Source organism: Heterobasidion irregulare (genome assembly GCF_000320585.1).
Source record: "Heterobasidion irregulare TC 32-1 unplaced genomic scaffold scaffold_05, whole genome shotgun sequence".
Taxonomy (NCBI): domain Eukaryota; kingdom Fungi; phylum Basidiomycota; class Agaricomycetes; order Russulales; family Bondarzewiaceae; genus Heterobasidion; species Heterobasidion irregulare.
Genome location: NW_009258201.1, coordinates 389,277 through 413,887, shown reverse-complemented (window position 1 = coordinate 413,887; position 24,611 = coordinate 389,277). Strand labels below are relative to the sequence as shown.

Below are 24,611 nucleotides of genomic sequence, written 5' to 3'. Positions count from 1 at the left end.
TTTCAACGAACTGATCGCGCTTCTGGGTCTCGATCAAGGGCTATTCGGCCTTCGAGAGGATGAGCGAGAAGATCCCGAGCGCGCGCGGCGGCTCGTCGCAGGGCTTGAGGAAGTTCCTATAGGCCTAGTCAAACGAATTGAGCGTCTCAATGCCGAGGATGGGCAAGGACAGGGATGCGCGATTTGTTGGGACAATCTGCTGGTAGAACAGGAGCAAGCTGGCTCGTGGAATGTCGCGGGTAATAACGATGGTGTCGAAGCGCCTGGGCCTTCTACGCCTGATGATCCTTTGCTCGACGAGTCGGCCCTTCCGCCTTCCGCCGAGCAGCAAGCGCCACAACCCCTTACGTCTTCGTCATCTTCCTCGTCGTCTCGCCAAGTTTCCGAGGGAGACAATACCTCTGACCCTGCGTCCGCGCTCCCGCTGATCGTCTCTCTTCCATGCTCACATGTATTCCATTCTGCATGCCTGATCCCGTGGTTCTCGCGCCCGCGTCAGACGACGTGCCCAACGTGCAGATTCAACATCGACCCAGAAAATTTGACGTACACTCCACCACTCAGACAGCCCCGGAGACCTACCGCAGGAGCGGCGACACCGACTGGGGGGGCTGCGGCTGCGAACGCGAGCGGCCCTAACACGGCGACTGCGAGTGTCCCTAACGCTCCCACAAGTGTTCCTTCTTCCAACGGTCCAACAACCGCGACCCCCACTATCCCCGCGACCCCACTTGTACCCGTCTCTACCTCCGTACCCATGCCGGCGACTCAACAAGCACAGGGACAACAATCCTCACCGTTTCCCCAGCCTCAGACAGTGCCTGGGTCCCCTGGTACGGGCGAGGCCACTGCTGTTTGGCCACAGATGGTGGTGATTGATGCTGAGCCGCCTTTGTCAACGACTATGCCGTCGCAAGGACTATTCGGGCCATGGACGCTGGCGCCGTCTGATACAACGTTTATTCAGCGCCAGGTGCAGTCACTTGCTGAGCGTGAGGCGCAATCCGGTGCCCCTCCTCAGCCTTTACCCCAGACTCAGCCACAGACGACCTCTAGTGTTCCACCTGTCTCACCCCCTCAGCAGCAAACACAGCCTGACGTTCAAGCTCAGCCTCAGCAACAGGCACCTAGCGGCGCGGCGCCAACCCCACAGTCCGGAGGAACGCCTCTGCCCCCACCCCCATCATTCAATTCACTCAACGATTTCATTCCCTTCCAGACCATGGGAATGGGGCCTGAAGGACCCTGGTTGCAGTGGTCAGGTACCATCCCCCTCGGCGCCCTCCCAATCTTCCCCACACCTCGTCCGCACGGTAACGCCAACACAAACACGAATCCCGGACCGCCTGGCCAGAATGGCCACCAATTCCATGCACCACCGTCAAAGCGCGCGTGGGCGCTGCCACCAGCTCCGGGGCCGACGCTGCGCCAGCGCTTGGAGCAGAGAGAGCGAGATGCGGGGTGGAGATGCGACGACGTGTCGTGCGGCGTCGGGCCGTCTGACGAAGAGCTGTTCCCTGCCATCGCGACGACAGAGAGTGGGCGAAAGCGCGTTTCGCTGCGGCCGTACGTGCCGGTTGGGACAGTGGAGAGCGGGAGGGTATGCGCACATCAGTTCCACCCTGCGTGTCTGGTGAGTGCAGAGAGGGTCGCTGGGTGGGGTCAGGAAGAGGATGAGGAGGCGCGGCGGCGGAGCGAGAGGAGGGAGAGTGTGGCGAGCGGCGAACATCTGGTCGAGGTCGCGTGCCCTGTGTGCAGAGCCGTGGGGGCCGTGACCAGCACGGAGTGGGACGAGGGCGTGCGTGCATTATTGTGAAGGGTCGTTGTCCTTCCTTCTTTATTGATTTCTCTCTGTCCACTTTCGCTATCTCTCTTTCTTTCCCTCTCCCGAATCCAGTCACCATTTTGCTCATCGTGCATCCCATCTCATTTCATCATCACGTTTTTAATGCGTTGTCGTCCATGCATCTGCATTCGCTCGCTAGTACTCAAACTCGGAATTCAGTCTTTCCACACTAGTCATTCCTATCGCCATCAAGTAGTGATTGTTCGTATATTTGATTGTGTAGTTTAGATCTTGTCAAAGTGTATTCCATCACTCATACTGTACGATTTTTTTTTGAATACATGCGTTGAGGCTCTCTTAATGTGTGGTGAACGATGTGGTTGAATAAGTTGCTTGGATATGTCCCGCGAACATATTGATTCATAGAAAGGCGATATTCAATTGGGAAACATGAAGCATAGGCATATTCGAAGACATAGATCAAGTATATTCACAAAGCATACAGATTAACGTTCAACCCTCTATCTCTCAAAAACTATTATTCCTCTACCTTACACTTTCGCAGGGTAGCCTTCTTCTTCCCAGCTTCCCTACCTCCACGCGTGCCATCGTATCGTTCATTGACATGATGGCCTTGGGGATACGAACTGCGGTGTCCTCTCTCGTCTATCCCGCGCTGGTCAGAGTGACTCGATCCGGCTGAGTACCCGTCGTCCCTTGCTCTCTTCGGCGACGGTTTCGACATGTTGTCCCTGTCTCTATCGCGACGCACAGGACTCAGGCTCCTAGGACGTACGCGTGACAGCGCGAACAGCGATGACTGTGGGACGTAGGCCCCCCGCTCGCCTGGAGGAGGATCCGGGGAACGTGCGCGGCGCGAAGAGCGTGGGTCGTATTCATCGCCCCATGCTCGACGAGTGCGAGACTCTGGCGACGTCGCGCTGTACCGCCTGGTGCGCGGAGTACTAGAAATCTCATCGCGATAGCTGCCATAATGCGGGCGCTGATCGCAGTTGCGATTGTACTCGCGATCCCTATCGACGCGATAGTCCGTTCTGTCCCGGTACGAGTAAGGCCGGGCGTTCCAGTCCCTGTTGCAATCGTATCCACGCCTGTCGCTCTCTAGTCTCTGAGGAGCCCTCCACGGTGAGTCGTTCCTCCCGTATCGCCTGTAAGGCTCGAAGCGTGAAGAATTACGGACGCGGTAGCTTGGGGACTCGCAATTCATGGAGTGGTTACTGTCGTCCCAGGGCCTGTCGAACTCAGTCCGTTCACAGGGTCGGTAGTCTGACAACGGCTCGCGTGGGCGACGGCCGGGATATATATCCGCCGCGGGTTCGAGAACAGCACCTTCCTCACCAGGGCTATCAGTGCGTTCAGCTCCGGATGGCTTTGTCGCACGATCATCTCTAGAGGGCAGTCCAGTTGATGCCACAGCACCGCCAGAGTTCCTGCCGTCAAGTTGTCCAGAGAGCCCAGAACCCAGAGATGTAGAGCCCGCCTGCTGTTTTCGCAGCCATGCCTCGGAAGGCCTGAGTTCCGCCGGTAGACGCTCCTCTCCAGGATGATCGTGACTACGGGGTTGTACAGCACGTTGCTGATCGTCGCTCTTGCGAGGCGTTTCCTGGTTGGCTTGTCCACAAGTCGCCAAAGACATACGTTGATCACGTATAACACGCAATAGAGCCTCCAAAGAAGATTGATCTAGATTGAATGAGCGGATTTCTGGAGCTTGCGATTGTGTGTCGCCTTGGGCGTCGGGCGGAGCCTCCGCAGTTGGAGTGTTGGGAGGATGTTTTCTGGGGTCTTTTGTCTTACCGACTGCAACACCAGCGGAGTCATAAGAGGAATCGAAAATCGTCGATCCAGAAGAAATACTAGGAGTAGACTGGTCGAAATTCTGAAGCATGGCCCCGGGTGCAGCTCCCCAATTGTAGAGGTCCTGAGAGACGGGCGGGAACTGTACAGGACCAAACGGGAAAGGATATGGTCCAGGAAAAAAGAGATTGGTGAAGGCTGCCTGCTGAGGAATTGCACTATAGATAGCAAGCTGATTGTTGAGTATTGTCGCCTTGAGGCGCTGTAGTGCCTCTTCGTCGGTCTCAGGCCGCGCAGATCGACCGAGAGGGCGCCTGTGGTATGCACTGTAGGTCTCAGATGGAAAAGGGGGAATTGGGGAGGACGTCGTCGGGGTAGACATTGGAGCTGGGGATATGGCGAGGCATGAGCAGCCTTTCATGCTCTTTTATAAGGAGACTTTCAGTGGTCTTGTTTGCCGTTGTTTGTTTACTTCGTGGCGACGGAGGGTAGCGACTCCACCGCCACGTCAACGCTTTGGCACTGAAGAAACAGATATCCAAGGGATCATTTCTTCGCGTACCTGATATCTGTCCAATAGACATGCTTGTGTTGAAAAGGACGAGCCACACTGCAAGGTGGTTCGAAACGAAGCGATTCATCAACTTCGAGCTACATACCTACCGACGCTTTGTGGAGGTTGACTGGGACCTAGTGCAGCTTGTGGGCGTCCTTGAGACGTCAAACTGAAATATGAGATAGATCCTCCTACATGGAGGAAGGATATTACTGCCTCACAAGTGCATGGTCTCCTCTCTCTTCATCACGGCAGTGCTCATCGCGATGCCTGGGCTTCTCAATGGGTAGGCTTGGACCATGGATGGATGGCGCAAGGACGTTCAATGCGATTCCAAGATCATGTGTCGTCCTGGTGGCAAGCTGGCACGTGGCTGTCAGCTTCGTTTGTATCACGTTATGGCTTTCTCTTTGAGCCAATCAGCAGCGTTCGTCCTCAAGATCTCAAACTACCTTAAAGCCTCTAATTCATCCTATACCAGCCTATATCTGCGTCAAGAGACTACTGATTCATGGCCCTCATGTGACGTGCACCATCGATAGTATACCATGTTAGCTGTGCTCAGCGTTAAATGAAAAGAGGATCCGTGAAGTCCCGCTTGCACAAGGTAACTCGTAGGCTAGCCATGTCCGATGGTTGACGATGTCCTTCGTTCTTCGCGGATATTGCCTAGACACAAACTTTATCAGGAAATCAGTCATACCCATTAACCCTGTTCGTTCAGTATTGATGATACGGCCCGACGGCCCGCGGCGCTGCAAGTGGAGACAGACGTTCATTGGTACGTCGTACCTCCCGATGCTAGACCCCGCTGATGCCATATTTAGGTTCCCGAAGTTCTCCATCTATTTATTTCTATTATGGCGCGTTTCATCTGAGCGGAGTAGCAGGATGGGTAAAGGGCTCGGAGGCTGTAGCTCTGAACTGTACATCAGCAGGACAGCTGGGACGACTTCGAGTCCTCGCAAAGTTGACACTATTCGGTCTAGATCGCCCTAATCAAGCCATATCGGTGGCTTCTTTTTTCTGTCGTCACGGATGGTTCGCTTGGAGACAATGTACTTTCCCGGAGATCGAAGTGAGCATCTCGCTCCAATATCGCGAAGAGATTTTCTAGTCGCTGAGTCCTGCATCCCGATGAACTTTCTGACTCCAATACAACTTGAACGCTCACGCGCTGGCGGAGTGTAGAGCCGCCTGGATGATCTTCCTCAACAAAGCTCTCTATCAGCGTCATTGGTGTAGCTGATCGTGAGAGTCCTCAGATGGGCTACGATTGTGAAGTTATTTATTTGGGCCTTCCCTCTTCTGTTACCTCGAAGTCACTCCGGTATGGGCAATGACTGATAACACACATCTTTGGTCTAACAGAATCTTCTTCGAAGCTCTGGTGGACTTCGTAGACTTAGCAAAGGCAGCAAACGGCATATCTCGATCCGACCGTCCTGTGATGAGCTCTTTCACACCCAATTGCAGGTAGGACAGTCCCCTTTGTGTTCTGGGCTTTCATTATTCTTCTGCCTCATGCTACTTCAAACTCGGACCACACTTCCAGTGAGATCTTCTGGTGGAAAATTGGGCCGTCCAAAACCACGCTGTTCCTGATCCAGACGAACAGGTGTCCCCATCTAATGAGCGTTCATCCCCAATTTTCCGTGCAGGGGAATCTCTCTCCGTCTGTGATTGGTATTATGAGGAGGCCTCTCTCAGATTGGAACAGATAACGCGCCATATTTCCACCACAGTCGGCCTTGAGCTGTATAAAAGTCTCTTGCCGACGATAAACTATCCTCACCGCTCTGCGCTGGTATCATATCCCACTCCCGCTTCCAAAACATGTCTGAACTTACCTTGCTCAGAAACCCGCCTGCTCTCCCCCTCGATAACTCTCGGCCTGGTACTCACAATATTTGGATTGAAAACGCTGAGAGAAACGCTGAAGTTGCGCGAAAAGATGGTTTCTCAAAGTCTACCAATGCCTGGGTGCGCTGCGACCATCTCAAAATCAGGCTTGTATTGATCGTTTTCACTTCAGATCTATGCGAGGGATGGTGACATCCCTTCAAATGCTATTGTGTGGGGCTACGATGATGGAGAGCCGTCCTACGTCTGTCGCTCTCTTGAAGATGTAAGATTCTGATCCATCCTATATATCAACATCGTGCTTACTACCACTTCTGTGTAGGGAAAGATGTGTACGTGCACCTGCCAACCTGTCTCAGTCTTGAAGCCAAAATTTGACGATGTCCTTTTGTGATGCTCGAAGACGTCGGAAAGGTGACTAGGAATCGCGCTGCTGCTGTCTTCCATTGGAACGGTTCCAGGGCATTCCATATGCCGGTATATATCCTCTCGTTTGTGACATCTCCGGACTGTACTGACATCGACGCCAGGTTACGGAGTACGAGGTACTCGTAGAACTTCGCATGGCTCCTCTTCGGTGGGTGCACGAAGAGGCGATCAGTTCTCCAGAGACGCTAGATGTGTATGGGTTGAGGTAATGTTACACTTTCTTGCAGGTCAGCGACCTTTTGTACTGACCGCAATGTCAGTAAATTGAAACTTGTCGTACTCGTCGACGATTCACGTTCCGTGGGTATCTCTTGTATCTTTCGCGTCGTCGATCAGGCAGCTGAATATATTGACTTAGATGGACCTGGAAAATTTGTGGCCCGAAGCTAAAGAAGCTCTTGCTGGTGTTGCTCAGTTGTTTGGACAGCATAACACGGACGGCATAGATCTGTACTTCTTGAACAACACTAAAATCCAGGGTATCAGCCTAAAGGTGAGCGGACTCGCACCCATCCTGGATCTTTACCCTGCTCAGCAATATGTCAGGGTCGCAAAGAGGTGCTTGGGCTGTTCGATGCCGTCTTCCCCACCGGTGAGATATACGTTCTCATAGCTTCATCAGCACTGAGATGTGCTCGCAGGAAATACTCCGACCGGCGCGAGACTTCGGGACATTCTGAACACTTATATATCGCAACTGGAAGACAGAACCGTATCGCACAAGCCGATCAGCATTGTCGTCATCACGGACGGTGCGCCCGGTAAGGCTTTCGACTTTTTTCTATTCAATTTCGACTGATCGGTTCGTGGAAAAATCAGACAATAAGAAAGAACTAGAAGATACCATTGTCAGCGCTGCGAGCCGTCTAAATCAAAGCCATATCAACAGTCGTGAGCTCGGCATCCAGTTCGTCCAGATTGGTAAGGACACTGGCGCAGAGGAATACTTGAAACACCTCGATAACGACCTTCGGGGACAATACAAAATCGATGTGAGCGCTCTCCGTACTATTGATGCTACTCGTTACCCTGATCTCATGATGAAACACAGGATATCGTTGATTCCACGACATTCGATCCGAAGGAGCCTAGGTTCAAGATGGACAGACTTCTAAAGATCGTTAAAGGGGCTGTCGATAAGTCGATAGATCAGAGCGCCTCGAACTATGTCTGATCCCTGCTGATTCTTCGGTTGATCTATGTTTACAAAGGCCTCTCAAGGTTGTGTTTCCGCACTGTACGATAGTAGCGAAGTCTGCGGCGTGCGAGATGTTACTTGTAATTGTATCGTGGATTTGGCATCTATATACGTAGTGTTCGTGGTGTTCATTACGAAAGAAAAGACCGTCTCCTATGCTTGGTTCCAGAGACGTCTATAGTACAACCTCAAGTGTAACTCATAGCACCACAAATAATCTGGCTTCAACTTGTGAAATCTACTGTTTTTGACTGATTTGATTATATTCTGATCTTGAGAGTATTTAGATATATATTCCATTTCCTAGATCAGCTATGCATGTATATAGTGCATGTCCAGATTGTCCCGCTCGTACATTCAACTCTAGTTTGAGGCATAGGTTCCAACATGATGTGAACCGGCGTTGAATACCGCAGACACTAACCATGACTTGTCTTGCGCCGTGGTGGGGCTCCTCCTGTACTCTTGCGTGCGGTTTGCGTCAGACGAGGCCTTTTGGGCTGGTTGGAAGGCGGCTCTGCATTCCAGGAAGATGGAGTTGAGACGTTCGGCTGGAAAGAGTGTGAATAGAGAGATACGTGGTAAGAGAATTTTCGCGTACAGGTGGGGCAGAAGCGGTGTGTGTGACTGCAGGCTGGTAACCCGATTATGAGTGGCGCCGTTTATGAAAGAGAACAAGATTTCACCTTGGGCCGAGGTGGCCTGCTCCCTGTGGATTTACGCGCTGTTTGATTGTCTCTAGGCTTGGAAGTCGACGGAGTCTGATCCTCGCCACCGCTCGAGAGCGGTTGATTTCGGAAGGGCTCAAGAGCCTCAAGCGAGGGTGAGGACATTTCTGACTGCCCTGCCATAGTAAGTTTTCAATCGCCAAAGCAGGGGTCTTGAATGTGACGTACGAGTGGCGGTAGACTTCTGTTTGAGGATGACTGAGGCTGTATCGATAATTTCACTGTCAGAATATTATGTGCAGAGGTTCAGTGAAAGTCGAACCTGTCTCTTAGGCGCTCTTCCTCCCGTGGTCTTCCTCGCTGTCTGTTTAGTGCGGGGAGTAAAGTTGCGGAATATATAATTGTTGTCTTGAACTTTATCTGTGGAATATAGCTATACGTTCCGGTCAATTAATTTCTGCCCCCTCATCAGATGAGATTCACGAACGTTGTCTGACTCGTTGAGATCTTCACTTGCATAGTACTGAGGCCAGGGGTTAATATTAACAATACAATTTTATACTCTGATTGAACCGTACCGTTGGCTGTGGCGGTGGGACACTAACCTTTAAAGTGTTGTTAACTCAAGTAGAAAGCGATTTCTACAGTTGTCTTACAGATTGATGCCCGGAAGGAGTGGCTGATGAGATCTGAGACCTCGAAGATAGGTAACAATTAGGGTGGCTCATTATAGACAACAGATTGATGATCGTACAGAGCGTCCAGGTTTTTTCCTACCTGTTGTCTTGCGGGCTATTTGTGTACGAACCATGTGGTTAGATGATTATAGAGTCAACGATAGTTTGAGGTCGCGCTAGCTGTGGTGGGCCACCATACCTACAGTCGAAATCACTTATATGCAGTCGGCAGATCCCGAGAATTCGGGCTTTGCCGGTCAACCACCATTGTTCAGTCACAAACGTTTGTTCGATTTCTCTACCTTATACACATAATTTCTTTTTGAAGCCTGCTCAAAGCGTCCATCGCGTAGTTTATTCTCTTGCACGACATCAGTATCATTGATGCCACTCTCGATCAACTGTGAGGCAGCCATGTTCAGCTGATTTGTGTCGAAGTCACCTTTCTCAGCGATTTGCATCACGAAGGACCATCATCACTGCAATGATCACAATCATGGGCTATAGCGTCTGGCGCCTTCGGTGATCTGGGCAGCTCGTCGTGGGAGCTTGCGCTCGAGTCTTATTTTTGACTCACCTACTTCAGCCCGTGGCACCGTCGATGATGAGCCTGACCACGAGAATGGCTTCGACCTTCATCGTGCACTATGCGAGTGTTTGAAAAGGGTGGATCTGGAGGAGGTACATGGGGATCTTGATATGTCAAACGGAGGTACGTCGAGTTGTCATTCTCCGTCCCCTTCTCGTCTTGTTGGTCGGACATGAGGCAGGACGTCATATCTGCGCTTTCCTAAATCTACATCCGATTGAACATCCGCTTCTATCTCACTGCCCGCAGCTCCACTTTTCCTGTTTTCTCTCATGATACTCTGCTCGGCGAGACCTCGGCCAGCCACACGGTGTGTTATATCTCTTGTCTCATCGATGACCGCAGGGTCAGCTGGTGCTGATTCACATACCAACTCTCCTGTCAACCTCCAGTCTACACGCAGTATACGGTGACGCTGTACGGTTGACTTCACCGTGGTAAGATGTGGCGAATCCGTACATATACCCGCAAGCGCGAGTGGCACAGTAAAGCTCGCACGACAAACCCCATGGGTATCGACGTCGCGTGCGGGAAGCATTGTCTGGGCCCTCGATCGCAGCACACACTGGGCCCAACAGCGGTTGGGGTGCGTCGGCCCGATACGAAATTCAATCGCACTACCCCGCATCTCGTCTGTCTGAGTTGCGCGATCTGTCTGATATGGTCCTCGTTTGCAGCGAGGCATTCCCTTGCTCACACATGACGCTTTCCTTGCTCAGATTGGCAATCTGTGTGCCGCTGTTTCAGACTCACGCTTCTACGCTATCGTCTAGTTTGCTCCTGGCTGCATATCGCATCGGCACCTCGATCATCGGCCCATACCTCGTGAATTCAGTGGACCCATAATCGATTGTCTGGGCGTTTGGGACAACAGGCGTTGTGTTTGATAGCGAGGATAGGCAAGATCTCTAGACGAAGCTACTGGACGAAGGTCATCAGCAGGCTAACTCATGCTTCGTGACTGTCGGTTGGATACCCTTTTGCGCTTCTCATCGCTTATCGCAGAAGATTATATGCAGCTCTTCATCTTTCGTCGCCATTGGAACATTTGTGCATGCGGAGAATATGGATTACCCTACTAATAGACTTAAGAACATATGACAGGTGAGGTATAGGTGAGGTACATGTGAAGTGCATCTTTGGCTACAGCTACGTGGTGCGAAGCCGTCATTGAATCCAGAAATGAAGCGAAGTCGCCCTCACCCTTTGGAGACGGCGATGGCCTCGCAGGGAAACTATTACAATTGTTACAGGGGAAGCAGCTGATGAGGGGGGGTGAAAGTGGGTGTGTGTGATACTGATGTCCTGCAGGCAAACAAATGTGCGAAAATGAATGGAGTGGGTCATAAATTTGTTGAGTAAGGGTCCGGCCCTGCTCATCAAACAGTCGACGGTGCACACCGTAAGTGTCAGCATCTGGAAATATAACGACGTACTGACCAAAAAGAGTGTTATAGCGTGACCTTCTGTGGTTCGACGATTGACGGGCCCATCCTCATCAACCACGAACCTTCCGGGTATTTCTCATTTGGCGGGGTCCATTCCAAACCAAAGAACATGACATTTCCGCAGAGAAGGTCTACCCTCCGCATACTCTCCGTCTGTGGCGCGTGAGTGATGCGGCAACGTTCGCGGAACGCCGGTTGGCCGGACTGAACGCGACTCGCCCATTTGTTTCGCTCAGCGCTCGTAACGACGAGATCGAAAGTCTCACGGATAGCTTCCCAGACGTCGATGCACCGAATCCCCGTGGGGCGCGAAATGTTGACCGGCCACTCGGGAGCGGCCTTGCAGCAGATCACCATCTCCGTTAGTGGCGGATTTGCGGCAGGCTTTTCGCGTTCGATGGTGGTGAGTGGACGAGGTGGCCACGTATTCAGAAAGCTGATGTTTCGAATAGGGATTCTGGCGTCGAACACAAGTCGAGACTTGGATACGTGGTGATCATATGGCAGCAGAGACCAGTGGAGGCTGACAGGAGGGGTTACTGACGCTGTTACTAAGGTGAGTGCTCAAGATTTCGACGAAGGCTGACGGAAGTGAACATACGCGGTGAGACGGGCGGAGGCTGTGATGGCAGCCTGGAGCGCCGACCTCGAGATGAATCATATCGGGACGTGACGATCTTCTCCGGGCTAGAAGTGTACCCGTCGGTTTGGATGCGTGCGATGTGCACGATAGGTGTCTCCACTATTGCCTCTAGTGAGCACCAGCCGGGTGATAACGACTTTGTACACGTACCGTGCTTCAAGATACCCTTCATAGGTTGCGCTTGTGGGGTCCGAGATGCATTTGATGGACGTCTGGAGCTCGTCGAAGCTTCCGGTGACGTGCTGTATCCTTCATCCATTGATGGGCGATGGTGATGGCGGGGCTTTGGGGGTGGTGGAACGTTTTCCATAGCTGGTCGTGAGTTCATAAGCATATCTCCTCCCCCTACGTCAGGCAGCGGGATCCTCTGAATCCGCGGTGCCTGCGGCGTCAAGACGATGGAGTCGTGTTTCCTTCGCGAATATAGTCTGTCCATGAAGGATGGCATGCTTCAGACAAGACAGGGGCGAATAACGCGAAGGAACTGCGCGGGGAGTGAGTCAGTGAGCAATCTGATAGCGCGTAGTTTAGTGTGGAGCATATGTTGGTATATGTTACCTGGTTTCAAGGAGAGATCGACAGGCGGTGAAGGGGACTGAAGGAACCTGGTAGGCCCAAAGGCCCCCGTAGTCAAGTCGCGTCCAACTATAAGAGCACGATGAGGGAGAGACCAGAGGGGCGTGGGGGAGGGGAACAGGAAGACGGCAGGCGAGATATAACCTCGAGTTTTACACGAGGCGCCGGGACAGAGCGCAAGGCTCCTTCTTTACATAGTCCACATGTCCATTGGTCGCAGAGCACCAATCCGACGGGAAGGTCTTCCGCAATATACTCACACTTCTTCTGGCCCAAGACGCTGTCACTTGACTGACAAAACGCGCTGACGAGCAGCATCTGGTTGCTCCGCACGCGAAGGCCCTGCGCACGGCAGACATCGATCCTTCAAGTCGAACCCTCTGCGGACGATAAACCGGCACGCGAGGTTGGAAGGCCCAGGACAGATATCGAAAGTCATCCGACATGTTTTCCTGGCGCCTTTTTTGGAGCGATAGAAGGGTGGTGTCGAAAGAAACGCCATAGATGCCGACCGGCCGACATTCCGCCTGAGCTTCCACCTCACTTCGAGATTTGTCTTTGGTTTTTTGGCGCTTGATGTCGGAGTTTTCAGACTGGATGGGGAGATAGTAACGCTTTGACAGCTCGCTCTTGCACTGCAAGGCGCTCAGTTACGAGGGGGTATTGGGTTTCGTCATGCCTTTTTTGTCTTACGAAGATCGCTAGGATGCTCAATGCACCCATTCATTCTCGCAATTACTCTTCGCAAGATATGACGATCCTTAACAACTTCAGCTGACCTGCCTAGTGCCGATGCCCAGGCTTCAGGCCATGTGCATAGAAATTGGGCTAGGGGACAAGGCGGCGACTGGAGGCGATGACGGTGATCGTCCTATCGTTGAGAAACCCGACAAATGAACGCGTCGCACGTGAACAGAAAGGCGCTGGAGTGCGACGCCAGAGCCATAATCATGGCAATCTTAGGATTTGAGTAGGAGCTGTGCTGTAGTTGGCCCACGTATGGAAGATAATTATCCTCAGATACGCGTGTATAAGATAGAAGTAAGAGTGCAATTTGGATACAACTACAGCCATTGCAATTTTCTAGAGGTAGTATGAGGTAGTATGTGCAGCCGCGAATTATGGGCGCAGGTGGGTGCAGGAGATCAATTTGTACAACGCCACTCAAATTTCGATCGGAGCTCCGGCAACAGCCGGCTCAAAAGTTTCCAGCACTTGTTCGCTGCGCTCGACGGCGACGACGCTTTATCGACAATGGCGACCCATATCCTCTTCGAGTCCGCCTCTGGATATGCCATCTTTGAGGTCAAACTCAAGGAAGAGGTCGGAGCCATGACCAAGGCCGTGCAGGACTCCATCAAGGACTTGGCAAAGTTTGGAAAAATGGTGTCCTTGATGAGCTTTTCACCATTCAAAAGTGCTGGGCATGCTTTGGAAAACGCTAATGACATCTCAGAAGGTGAGTTTTCGGGACTAGAAGCGGTTTAGCTGATGTTTGAGACAACCTTCAAGGCATTGTCAGCGAGGACTTGAAGTCGCTCCTCGAACTGAACCTCTCGAAACCCTCCAAAAAGTCGAAGGTCATCCTCGGTGTCTCCGAACCCATCCTCGGCAGTTCCATCAAATCCGCCCTCCAAATCAGCTGCGATACTTCTGAATCCACCGCTGACCTCATCCGAGGCATTCGTCTACATGCATCTAAGCTCCTCATAGGTCTGCAAGGCGATGACCTGACGAAAGCTCAACTTGGCCTGGGTCACTCCTATTCGCGTGCCAAGCTGAAGTTCAACGTCAACCGGATTGACAACATGATCATCCAGGCAATTGCTCTCCTCGATCAGCTCGACAAGGATGTCAACCTGTTCTCTATGCGGATACGCGAATGGTATGGATACCACTTCCCCGAGCTCGTCAAAATCGTCCCCGACAACTACCAGTACGCACGCGTCGCAAAATTCATTGGCCCGAAGGAAGACCTCACAGAGGCAAAGCTGCCTGATCTCGCTGCCCTCCTTGACGACGATACAACGCGCGCACAAAACGTTCTCGATGCTGCCAACGGCTCCATGGGGTCAACACTGTCCGAAATCGATATGCTCAACATCTCCGCCTTCGCCACGCGCGTCGTCTCCATCGCCGAGTACCGCAAATCACTCACCTCGTATCTCTCCGAGAAAATGAACCTCGTCGCACCTAGCTTGACGGCTTTGCTCGGCGAGCGGATAGCCGCTCGACTGATCAGCCACGCAGGCTCCTTGACCAATTTAAGCAAGTACCCTGCTAGCACAGTGCAGATCCTTGGAGCGGAGAAAGCCCTGTTCCGTGCACTGAAAACGAAAGGCAATACGCCTAAAGTGAGTCATATCTCGCAAGCACTTATCTCCTTAACCTCGTGAACATTAATCATTCACATTATCTTGTCCGCTATCGCAGTACGGCCTCATCTACCATTCGTCGTTTATCGGCCGCGCAGGTCCTAAACATAAAGGCCGCATCTCCCGCTTCTTGGCCAACAAGTGCTCGATCGCCTCACGGATAGATTGCTTCTCTGGTATGTCCTGCCCTTCCCCGCGTGCATCTATTTTGGACACCTGACTGACACGCTTTCACTACGCGCAGATGTACCCACAGCTAAGTTTGGCGATGCCCTGCGCCAGCAGGTCGAAGAGCGTCTCAACTTTTTCGAGACTGGTGCTCCGCCATCGAAGAACGCGGATGCGATCCGCAAGGTCCTCGATCAGCTTGCATTGGATGACGATGACGAAGAGGTCGACGCGGCCGACGTCGCAGAGCCTGTACTGCCCCTCATCGAGGCAGAACCGTCGAAGAAAGATAAGAAGCGGAAGCGGAGGAGTGATGATATGGACGTGGATGAGGACGGCGGAGAGCCTGTGAAGAAGGTGAAGTTGTCGAAGGAGGAGAAGAAAGCGCTCAAGAAGGAGAAGAAGAAGGAGCACAAGGAGAGGGACGATGCGGAGGTGAGCGTTACTGCACGCGTGTTTACGTCTAAGTTGGAGCTTAACTGACGCGTTCGGTTCGTGCTGGCGCTTCAGGGCAAACCGTCGAAAAAAGAAAAGAAAGAAAAGAAAGAAAAGAAAGAGAAAAAGGAGAAAAAAGAGAAGAGCAAGGAGTGATTTTGGTAACCTCTTCTCGTCTCTCTCGCTTTCTCTGTACTTCATTCTTTTCTGGGCATATACTTTCCTTTTCACTTCCTCTGATGATCCCTAAACGATCTTCGAATCGGACACGTTGACGAAATGTGGCCTTGGTGAGTTGATTGTCGTGGCACTTCGTGGCATTTTTTCCACCAAACTGATCGAAGCGCCCACGGGCCACGTTGGGAGTGGGCGTGTTCTCTGGTGCCATCTGGTGGATCTTAGCGTGTGGTAAACCTCGGACGGGCTGCTTTTGTTCTAGTGACACTTGCCTGATGGTTGATCGACCAAGCTGGTCTTCCAGCACGATGTCTCTCGGTATCCGCGATCTTGTTCCTATACTTAAGAGAGTACGAATGCCCCTGCTACAATTGCGTCATCGATCAAAATGCATCTTGGGTGTGATGCATATCTCGACAAAAATCGAAATACTCAAATCCTTTTCAAGGTGAGCTGCCTGCGATGGCCACGCGCTTGCGTCTCCTTCCACCTTCCCTCTTACTGCGTTGGATATCCATGGATCACTCAAGGATCACACTGACCATATACAGCAGATTAATGATACACAGTAAACAGCGCGAGGCGTACACGGCGACGTATCATGCACGGATATTGATATGGTGGTGGGTATCCAGATGTGAGGATGGGAATATGGGGGCACATAACAGCTCGTGAGGGATGTCGTAACATGAGAAAAAATGATGAAAAGCAGAAAGACTCGGAAGTGCGGAGGCCGTCCGTACACACGACGAGCGTCATGTCTCAATCTACAGACGTGCTGGAGGCCTGCATGACGATCAACCCCGCATTGCACCCCGACACCACAAAGGCGGTCGCGACGTCGCCCACGGTCTTCTTCACCTCAGAACCGACCGCACCGTGCTCCTGCATCAGCGCCTTCAGCTCCGCGTGGTGGTTCTCGACCGCGAGCCGCCGCGAGCGACCGGCGACGATCAACAGTCTCGTGCGCTCAACCGCGGCCGTATCGAAAGTTTGGTTCGCGTGCTGGATCATAGCGTGGAGAGGCAAAGGCGTCCGGACCTCCTGGAAGTCGATGCGCGCGAGCGCGGACGAGAGTCTGGTGTCCTGTGTCTGGGGAGCTGAGCGCGATGCGTAGCGAGACCAGACGATGCTGTCTGCAGTCTCGGATTGCATGCGTGTCTGGGTCGTTGCGTTGCCGTAGACGGTATCGGGGAAGCCAGTCATCTACGAGGATATAGACTGTGAGCTATACATGGGGATCCATGAAAGAGCACGCGCACCGAGGCGATAGTCAGCCCATTCGTCCTTGCGTTTTCCTCTCCCTCGTCGTACGCTTTCTCACCGTTGACATGCGCGCTCGCCGGTCTCTCAGGGATGTCATCTGGATCGATATCCCTCTTCGTGACCTTGATGACCGTTGCGCAGATTCTGGAGCTCGAGCAGAGCTGCACGACAAACTGCAAAGCGAGCCGATCATCGGGGCCGCCAAAGAAAGGGAGAAATAGGTGCTGACGAGCGCCGGCCGTGAGACCGCGGTCAATAAATAGCGCGACGTCGGTCTGCGCTTGAGCAAAGACGCCACGGATGAAGTGCGAGTGAAGGACAGAGGCGGAGCGCTCAGCACCGTTGGTGCGGAAGAGGACCTCGAACGGGTTCCAGTCGTGGCCTCCTATACGAGGAGTCGTGGGGGAGTCAGCCGCGGCATCGGCAGGTGCAGAAGGTGGAAGCCAAGGTACGAGAATGAGCTGCGTGCCGTTTGCGCGCGCATGTTCAATAACACTCGCGGCGAGGGCGTCGTAGGGAACGATGGAAAGCGAAGAATTGACGGGCAAATCGTGGAGTTCACCGAACGTGCGGAAGATGCCCAGAAGCGGGTCGGTGAGAATCAGAGAATCCGCAGCTGAGGACTTCATGACAGCAGAAGTGCGGTCAGATAGTTCAATTAAACGTAATGCGTCGATTTGAATATCGCTAGGATGAGCTGCAACGGCCTTCATAGCGCTAAGTGCTTGCGAGGAGTTGATGGAGGATTTTCCTGGATATTCAGGTGGAGGGGGTTGAATTAGCTGCGTGAGCGCCATCATGCCCGGCAGATGCTCGATCTTGTCGAGTACAATCATGAAACGCCTCTTCCAATTGTCATCGCTGGGGAACTCGGGAGTAGTAGGGGTCTCGGCGTCCCTCTCTTCACCTATAACGTTAGAAAAGGGTATGCCAGTGGTCGACACGCGTGTGCGCAATTCCGGAGGATATAAGAAGGTGACGGTCGGCGTTGTCATGAACGTCAGGAGAAGGGCCTCTAGAACGAACATGGAGAAGACTCTCTGTAAGTAACAGGTGAGCATGCATTCAAATGTGATATCGCATGTATACAAGACAAACCTGCGTCAAGATACCCGCAGAAAGACCGACGTTGAGAACGATTAGCTCGATAAGCCTGAAGGGTTGATAGATTATCATGGTAGAGTAATACAGAATAATATGAGGGCTTACCCTTTGCAACTCATAAGCGCGCCGATCGTGCTTGCTTCGCGCCATTTGAAACCAGCAAATCGAGCCGCAAGTGTGCATCCTCCGAACTTACCAATATATGCGAGAGCGCATATAGCCACGGTAAAGCCCCATATCACGCCTGGAGCGAGACAAGTGAGTATATGCGTATTATCAGATCTGTTGGATCGACTAACCGGTGTCGAGAAGACCCAGGTCAGTAGACAGCCCAGAAATGGTGAAGTACTGATTCGAAATTGTTTAGTAGCGCTCATAACATGAATACCTGCAAACCCTACCAGTGGGAGGAATATGATCGAGACCATATCCTCTAGTTTCTCTGTGAGTGCAATAGCTAAACCACCTTCACGAGGAACGACCAAGCCTGCGACAAAGGCACCTGTAACCGACTCTTGCTAAGCTCTTGAACACATCGGAGCTAGACCAAAACACACACCGAAAATCGCATGAACGCCAATGACGTCGGTGAAAAAGGCTGAGCCAAACAGCATCAGGATCGTGATAGTCATAAAGAAGATCGTCGGTCCATTTTCGACAGAGCCAGTCCGACGGGCGAGCCATGCGAAGATTCTCTTCACGGGGAAGAGGAGAAAGAGCGTCCAACCCACACAGACCATCAGGATCCACAGTGCCGTCAGGCCGCTTCCAGCATTCACGAGGGCAACGCTCAGCGCCAGGAGCACCCAGCCGACGATGTCGTTCCCGACACCAGCAGACAACACCACGATACCCACGGTGGTATCAAGCAGCTTGAGCTCTGTCAAGATACGGCAGAGAACCGGAAAAGCCGTGATCGAATAGGCGACTCCAGTAAATAGCATGAAATGCGTATACTTGACTTGCGAGGCATCGATGAAGTGCTTGTAGAGCGGAACAGCAAGCCCCGCGCCGAGACCAAACGGAATGACGATGCCCGCCAGAGCGACTGTGAAAGAAAGTCGGGCATTGCGTTTGACGATCTCGGTGTCTATCTCCAGCCCTACAAGGAACAGGAAAAGGCATAGACCGATATTAGCCACGAGAGACAGGTACGGTAACGAGGCTTGAGGGAAGATATGTTCGGAGAAGCCAGGGATGCGTCCAAATGCGGTAGGACCTGATTGAAAAGCAGAGTTTCATGGTGAGCCGTGTTTGCAAAGGTCAACCGTCTTGGTAACTCGCCTAACAGAATGCCACCAAGAACCTCTGCGATAACTCTCGGCTGTCTTAACTTACGCAGGACAAGACTGAGAAGTTGGGTTGTAATGATGATGATGCCTATTGCCAAGGTCTATCGGTTAGAAGTTCATCACGAATGATAGCACGAAGGTGTGATGGTATTGAATTGGGTAACATTCTACCACATGCCTTCACACTGGTGGCGGATCCATTTCCTATCTGTGTCGTGAGTACTCACCGACTTGGATGATCCATAGCCTCAACGGGTCAGATGAGTTAAACTCCGTGGGATCCTTCCCAGTCAATAGGCCTCCCTGCGAATGGAAGTACGATGGTCGTCAGTTGCTGCATCACATACACTGGGCAGAGTCTCGGCACCTGGTCAGGAGCGGTTCGTTTCTGATATATAGAACTAGAAAGGCTGATGACCTGATTGGAGAACTGGGGCATTATAGTCGTCGTAGGAGAGCAGGGCCTAGCAGGGCGCTCTACATGAGAGCGAATCGGGGTGTGGGGCGTCCCTTATATATTCTTTACGTAACCGTCATCATTATCAGATAAGATGGTCTCGAGATGCTTTGCCAGGTAGACAGGTGAGCATCTTCCTCTTCCCTTGGAGACCTATATTGATTTAGATTGTGGCAGCGACATATTTTTCGGAGAAGGCCGTAGCCCTACCGCTGTGAAGGAGTGCCACTGTGGAGTACTCACGCAAAGGGCTCGATGGCTTTGTTTCACTTGAAGCTTCAAGCTCCGAAAATAGCAGGCATACCTATTTGTAGCGAGCGCGATCATTGATTCCCACACCCATCGCATTCATTCGAAGAAATCCTGCCGACATACGTCCTCTCGAGTCGCCTTTTTCATCTCCCTTATTCTATTCATATTTTGCATATATCCAACTCGAAGGCCTCGTCGAGAACGACCGCCATCACGCTCTCTCCTCCCCTCCAACTCATCATCGAGTCAACTCACTCGATGCTTCCCAAGCCCCTCAACCTCAAACAGAGACTCGCAGCACTCACTCAGTCTCCAGTGTCATCTCCCACGTCGTCCTACGCGCCCGACTCCCCTCTACGCTCCCCTTCGTCCAAGCGCAGATTTAACCCGCCATGGATGAAACGCGCAGCCCCGCAGGATGACTACGACATGCCATACGAAGAAGAGAGGTTGCAGCAAGTCATCAACAAGATGATATATCAAGCTGGAGTTGATTACGAGTGAGTGCAGACTATGTCGCGATGTGCGCGCCGCTAACAGGCCCTTTCGGTCAGAACAAGACCAATGTATGTCCATTGAGCAGTCTATTCTCGTGCCTTGCGATATGGAATACCTCATCTAGGGTGGTCTTGAACGCATCGGCCATGCCAGATGCACAAGAAGTCAGCTATGACCTCCTACTGGTGTACGTGTATCGCGCTTTGCTGCCAGTCCCTCATCCACATGTCTCCCAATAGCCGAATCCTGTCGTATCTCGACCTATACGGTTCGCGTCTCTCAGCAGTTGCCCTTCAACTCCGGGCACTGAACCCCCTTTTATCCAGTCGAATCCGACTACACTGTCATATTCTTTGCGGCGGGGAGCAAGCATACGCCAGGGTGGAATTGGGTGTGGAAAGCTTACCGCAGTTTGAGCCGCAAGTACCGGAAAAATCTGAAACGATTGGTACGTACACTACTTTTGATGTCCCAGACGTGCTTGGAGTTTTGTCTGGATGTCATTGGGATGCCATTAGGCGGAACCAGCGCGCGCGTTAATGACGGTGGTGATATGACTTATGTGCAAGCCCTCACGCACACTGGGAATGGAAGATGGAGCCCGAGGATTGAAGCCATGCTGTGTTTTGTTGATACTTTTAAAACGCGCTATGACTGCGCTATGGCTAAGTTTGGACCATATGCTCGGCTCTCACGCCAGCGGTTGGAGTCAGCAAGTTGATTCCTGTGCCACAACTTCGTACAATGGGCACGCGCTCGATTGCCACACGCTCTTTACCTTTCATCTCCCACCAACATCAGTGAACGAACATCCGATACTGAGCGACTATTATTTTGCAGTATATCGTTCATTCTAATTTCTTTTCCAAAAGTACGTTTGCTCTTCACGAGCGCCTGTTGATCTCGTCCAACCATTCGCTTTGTGACAGTGCTTTTCTCTCTCGCTGGTGCATTTATCAGGTGTGCTTTCTTCTGATGTTCTCCCTTGCTCTTTCCTCACCATACGTTCTGCCGCCAGCCCCAAGTTCTTTCGCAAGATCGTCTACGTTGACACACTGTCTGAGCTTGCACATTCAGTGCCACTGACTCAAATTGACGTGCCGCCGGCTGTCTACCAGTACGTTCGGCTAAGCCATATGTCTCCCAGGTCTTGACATTTGCCACAGACAAAACTTGAAACATGAGCGGCATATCAAGCTGCCTGTGCCAACGCACGCAAGTCTGTTTGGAGTGCCTCTGGAAGAGTTGATGGGCTATGACGGCGAGAAAGGCGGGGTCCCGCGTGTGGTCAGGGACTGCATACAATATCTGCGTGAAACTGGTGAATAGCACTCATTCACCAAGTCCAAGCAATTCGCTGAGATATGTGGCAGGTTTGACGGACGAGGGCCTGTTCCGACGGTCTCCGAGCTCTGCACTTCTCCGTCAAGTGCAGGAGGCATACGATCGAGGTGTGTGTCATTTATCATCACTGGGGCTAGGTTTGATAGATTTTCCAAGGTCATAATATATCCTTGGACACCTTCGGCGACCCTCACCTTGCGGCCGTTCTTCTGAAGAAATATCTGCGTGATCTACCAGAACCTCTGTTTACCGAGACTTTGTACCCAATCATCATGCGGTGTCCTGCACCCACGGACGATCCCACCGATTGGACAAGTTTAATGTACATCCGCGACACTCTACTCCCTGAGCTCCCACGTTGTAACTATATTCTGCTCAGTCACGTCCTTCGTAAGTCTCGATTATGTTCGAATACATCGCAAACTGATATTCTCGTCCGCGCAGATTTGATGCACGAGGTGGCTCTCCGCTCCGCGACGAACTTTATGGACGCTCACAACCTCGCCGTAGTCCTGTGCCCCAATCTCGTCAAAAGTCCCTCCCCTACGCGGGACGTGATGATGTGTGCCGTCCCTGGTCCGACACTATACGCGTCTCAGCCTACAGCAAGCGCCCCTCAAGAGGGTCGGACAACGCTTGGCATGGTCATCAAGCTATGCATTGAGCGGTATTATGAGGTCTTCGACGAGATCTACGACCGCAGCGAGGCACTGCCACCTGCACGCTCCTTCGCAGATGACGCCATGCCTTCGACGCCGTCTTCAGGATCTTCGAGCCCGCGCCTACCAGGTCAGAGGAGGCAGTCCATACAGACGAATCCGCGGGACAGTAGGGGGTTCGACGATGACGAGGACATCGACGACGCAATGCTCGTCATGCCGATCGGGCCCGCCGGCGCCAGCTCGGGCCAGGCTTCTCCCCCGAGTGCGTGGGGCGTCGGAAACGGCGGCACGAACGGCTACCGCCCGAGACACCGTACAGGGCTCTCAAATGGAGACAACGCGCATCAGTCTTCCGGCGTGCGCTCGATGCATACCGTCGTGAGCAACCGGAACGGTGGCGGCTTCGCGTCTGCGGGCCGTGCCAAGTCGACGATCAGCATTGAGAAGGGGCATGGGGGAACGGTGAGGAAAGGGTCCATTGCTGTGGGGAGGGGGACGACGAGTAAGTCGGCAGGTGCTGGGGTGGAGGCGGTGGGAATTACGGCTGCTGGATTCTTTGCGCCTCCAAACTCGGTGCCGCCAGTGCCTTCGGTACCGGGTAGCGGAACGAGTCAGGGGGAGTCGATGTAACGGCGGGAGCTGATCTCTATTACGGGGCCATCGGGCGAGGGGGTGCTTGTTTGGGAGTAGTGTGTGTGGGAGGGGGACGGCTCCTCGGAAGAGAGCTTTGGATTTTTCTCTATCTTTCTTAGTCTAACGCACTCTGCTGTCGCTGGCGTACACCGTTGTGGTCACGGATAATTTTCTAGCTTACCTTGGTCCTTCGACGTGGATATACCCTCACCGAATGCATCTGTCTGCTTGAAGGTGTCCGACCCACGGTGCTCGGGACCCGTGTGAGTCATGGTCCGTGGACTCGATTATGTACACGGTCGGATCGAGCACGTGTTGTGCGTGCGGAAGACGCGTTGCGGTGCGTTGACGAATCACATCGCGTCATGATGTTTCGTTCGACTCATTTCTCGGCTGATAAAAGGCGAGCCCGGGGCTTCTTGGCTGGGCTTGATGCCCTTCGAGGGCCCCAGCTGCCCTCACCCTGAGCGCTAGGCTGCTCTGCTCCCTCTTCTGCTCCTCCCTCTCTTCTTCCTGTCACCGGGCTTCGAATGGCTATGGAAGAAAGGTGCGTAGTTGTTATACCTGATTATCAACTAAGGATCGTCGATTGAAATTCGCAGCTTGTCGGCTTTTTCTAGATTTTATTCTCTTAGACGAAATATGACTAGAAAAATAATTGCTGCAACACTGCACGGTACTGAATCCAATATAAGGAATCTCTACGCCTTTAGCTAAATGCTGGAATCGCGAATCGACATGTTATTGTCCTTTGAAACGCGATGAGTTGTGCTATTTGTTCTCATCCGATTGACTATCCTATATCGTCCTCGGAGTGCGCCTTACGCTCCACCCTCTTGACTGGGGCTGGGTGCACAATGACTATCCAACAACTGCAATCATGTTGATCCCACTGACAAATCAAGACTCCTGCCCCTCAAGCTCAGGGCCTCAACCCGTGATTGCCCGCTGTCGGTGAGTTCGTGGGGGTTTGTGAACACAGGGCTGCGTCTGTCCGTTCGTCTGGCTGCAATATACTCATGTCTTTCACGACTGCGGACTGCGCGTTCAGCGTCAATCCCGCGTCAATGTATACGTGGCCTCGTTCTCCAAGACCATCTTTACCACCGCTGAACTCAACTTATGATGCCAACCTCTTGAAGCATGTGGCATATATGTCTCGCCGCCATCATCGAAACATGCTGCGCTCTTTCTGGGCCTTACACTTCATACTAAATCAGCTGCGGTCAAGGTCTTACAAGCTTGGTGCTGCGCCGTTCCTCGTGCGTTCTCATGCCGTACGGGCATACGCGCGTCGTTTTATATCGAGACCGACCGACGTGGCCTTGGTCAACAGAGTACGGGCCGTCCACCGACACTTGTGGGGATACGTGTCTATTGATGCAAACGTTCGCGAACTGCGCGCCAGCCAACCGCGACCCTCCGATGCTCATTTATCCTTTCGTGCCTCCCTCGCGGGCCGTGTTATCTGGTACGCGTACACGTCGAGCGCCTGACGCGGAGGTTTGATTCGTCGACGGTCGGCACAGCCATCAATGGATCACGGTCCTTTTCTCCCCGTCGAGCCGTGACAGTCGGTGGGCTGCCGCGGCCGCGGGCGATACGAGTCATCGCCAGGGAACCGCCTGGAACTGCTGACCAGCTACTGTGGGTGGCTTACTGATCATATGAAAGTGTGCGAGTGCTTATGCATGCCT

At 52.6% G+C, this 24,611-nt stretch overlaps 8 protein-coding genes across 8 annotated transcripts; 4 read left to right on the top strand and 4 right to left on the bottom strand.

Moving 5' to 3' along the window:
- The first annotated feature begins 843 nt into the window (after nt 1–843).
- On the top strand, nt 844–2,103 carry HETIRDRAFT_409352 (uncharacterized protein). The gene has a single exon (XM_009547753.1). The coding sequence runs from the start codon at nt 905–907 to the stop codon at nt 1,814–1,816; it is 912 nt and encodes a 303-aa protein (XP_009546048.1). The 5' UTR covers nt 844–904; the 3' UTR covers nt 1,817–2,103.
- A 221-nt stretch (nt 2,104–2,324) lies between these two features.
- Nucleotides 2,325–4,025, bottom strand: HETIRDRAFT_417541 (uncharacterized protein; the record flags this gene model as incomplete). The annotated part of the gene is made up of 1 exon (XM_009547752.1): nt 2,325–4,025. The coding sequence occupies one exon, from the start codon at nt 4,023–4,025 to the stop codon at nt 2,325–2,327; it is 1,701 nt and encodes a 566-aa protein (XP_009546047.1).
- A 2,809-nt stretch (nt 4,026–6,834) lies between these two features.
- Nucleotides 6,835–7,450, top strand: HETIRDRAFT_247090 (uncharacterized protein; the record flags this gene model as incomplete). The annotated part of the gene is made up of 3 exons (XM_009547751.1): nt 6,835–6,931; nt 7,082–7,213; nt 7,272–7,450. Coding segments are annotated over 3 exons (408 nt in total), but the record flags the coding sequence as incomplete, so codon positions are not given.
- A 619-nt stretch (nt 7,451–8,069) lies between these two features.
- HETIRDRAFT_318391 (uncharacterized protein) lies at nt 8,070–9,046 on the bottom strand (the record flags this gene model as incomplete). Its single annotated transcript, XM_009547750.1, has 7 exons — nt 8,070–8,201; nt 8,252–8,284; nt 8,337–8,489; nt 8,547–8,582; nt 8,641–8,751; nt 8,806–8,841; nt 8,975–9,046. The coding sequence occupies 7 exons, from the start codon at nt 9,044–9,046 to the stop codon at nt 8,070–8,072; spliced, it is 573 nt and encodes a 190-aa protein (XP_009546045.1).
- A 1,588-nt stretch (nt 9,047–10,634) lies between these two features.
- On the bottom strand, nt 10,635–12,347 carry HETIRDRAFT_474812 (uncharacterized protein). The gene is made up of 5 exons (XM_009547749.1): nt 12,234–12,347; nt 11,826–12,159; nt 11,634–11,774; nt 11,025–11,577; nt 10,635–10,956 (listed from the first exon to the last, which is right to left on the bottom strand). Exons 2-4 carry the CDS (start codon nt 12,121–12,123, stop codon nt 11,036–11,038), a joined length of 981 nt encoding a protein of 326 aa, XP_009546044.1. The 5' UTR covers nt 12,124–12,159; nt 12,234–12,347; the 3' UTR covers nt 10,635–10,956; nt 11,025–11,035.
- Nucleotides 12,348–13,491: 1,144 nt separating this feature from the next.
- On the top strand, nt 13,492–15,466 carry HETIRDRAFT_383737 (uncharacterized protein). The gene is made up of 5 exons (XM_009547748.1): nt 13,492–13,710; nt 13,764–14,605; nt 14,685–14,802; nt 14,871–15,229; nt 15,305–15,466. The coding sequence occupies exons 1-5, from the start codon at nt 13,506–13,508 to the stop codon at nt 15,383–15,385; spliced, it is 1,605 nt and encodes a 534-aa protein (XP_009546043.1). The 5' UTR covers nt 13,492–13,505; the 3' UTR covers nt 15,386–15,466.
- A 487-nt stretch (nt 15,467–15,953) lies between these two features.
- On the bottom strand, nt 15,954–19,507 carry HETIRDRAFT_156196 (K+/H+ antiporter; the record flags this gene model as incomplete). The annotated part of the gene is made up of 10 exons (XM_009547747.1): nt 15,954–16,612; nt 16,669–17,712; nt 17,771–17,825; nt 17,882–18,020; nt 18,076–18,124; nt 18,178–18,278; nt 18,336–18,995; nt 19,061–19,156; nt 19,296–19,371; nt 19,436–19,507. The coding sequence occupies 10 exons, from the start codon at nt 19,505–19,507 to the stop codon at nt 16,169–16,171; spliced, it is 2,736 nt and encodes a 911-aa protein (XP_009546042.1). The 3' UTR covers nt 15,954–16,168.
- Nucleotides 19,508–20,035: 528 nt separating this feature from the next.
- Nucleotides 20,036–23,102, top strand: HETIRDRAFT_64741 (uncharacterized protein; the record flags this gene model as incomplete). Its single annotated transcript, XM_009547590.1, has 12 exons — nt 20,036–20,277; nt 20,332–20,343; nt 20,400–20,462; nt 20,515–20,543; nt 20,602–20,723; nt 21,116–21,146; nt 21,205–21,235; nt 21,294–21,392; nt 21,442–21,596; nt 21,649–21,726; nt 21,776–22,009; nt 22,064–23,102. The coding sequence occupies 12 exons, from the start codon at nt 20,036–20,038 to the stop codon at nt 22,909–22,911; spliced, it is 1,944 nt and encodes a 647-aa protein (XP_009545885.1). The 3' UTR covers nt 22,912–23,102.
- Nucleotides 23,103–24,611: the final 1,509 nt, after the last annotated feature.

What these genes read in the sequence shown, in the direction of transcription:
- HETIRDRAFT_409352 (XM_009547753.1), top strand. Translation starts at nt 905, where the DNA reads ATGCCGTCGCAAGGACTATTCGGGCCATGGACGCTGGCGCCGTCTGAT.
- HETIRDRAFT_474812 (XM_009547749.1), bottom strand. Translation starts at nt 12,123, where the DNA reads ATGCCATCCTTCATGGACAGACTATATTCGCGAAGGAAACACGACTCC. An exon ending in GAAGGGTATCTTGAAGCACG is followed by an intron (nt 11,775 to 11,825) that starts GTACGTGTACAA and finishes TAGAGGCAATAG; the next exon opens with TGGAGACACCTATCGTGCAC. An exon ending in GCCTCCGCCCGTCTCACCGC is followed by an intron (nt 11,578 to 11,633) that starts GTATGTTCACTT and finishes CCTTAGTAACAG; the next exon opens with CGTCAGTAACCCCTCCTGTC.
- HETIRDRAFT_383737 (XM_009547748.1), top strand. Translation starts at nt 13,506, where the DNA reads ATGGCGACCCATATCCTCTTCGAGTCCGCCTCTGGATATGCCATCTTT. An exon ending in CGCTAATGACATCTCAGAAG is followed by an intron (nt 13,711 to 13,763) that starts GTGAGTTTTCGG and finishes ACAACCTTCAAG; the next exon opens with GCATTGTCAGCGAGGACTTG. An exon ending in AGGAGAGGGACGATGCGGAG is followed by an intron (nt 15,230 to 15,304) that starts GTGAGCGTTACT and finishes CTGGCGCTTCAG; the next exon opens with GGCAAACCGTCGAAAAAAGA.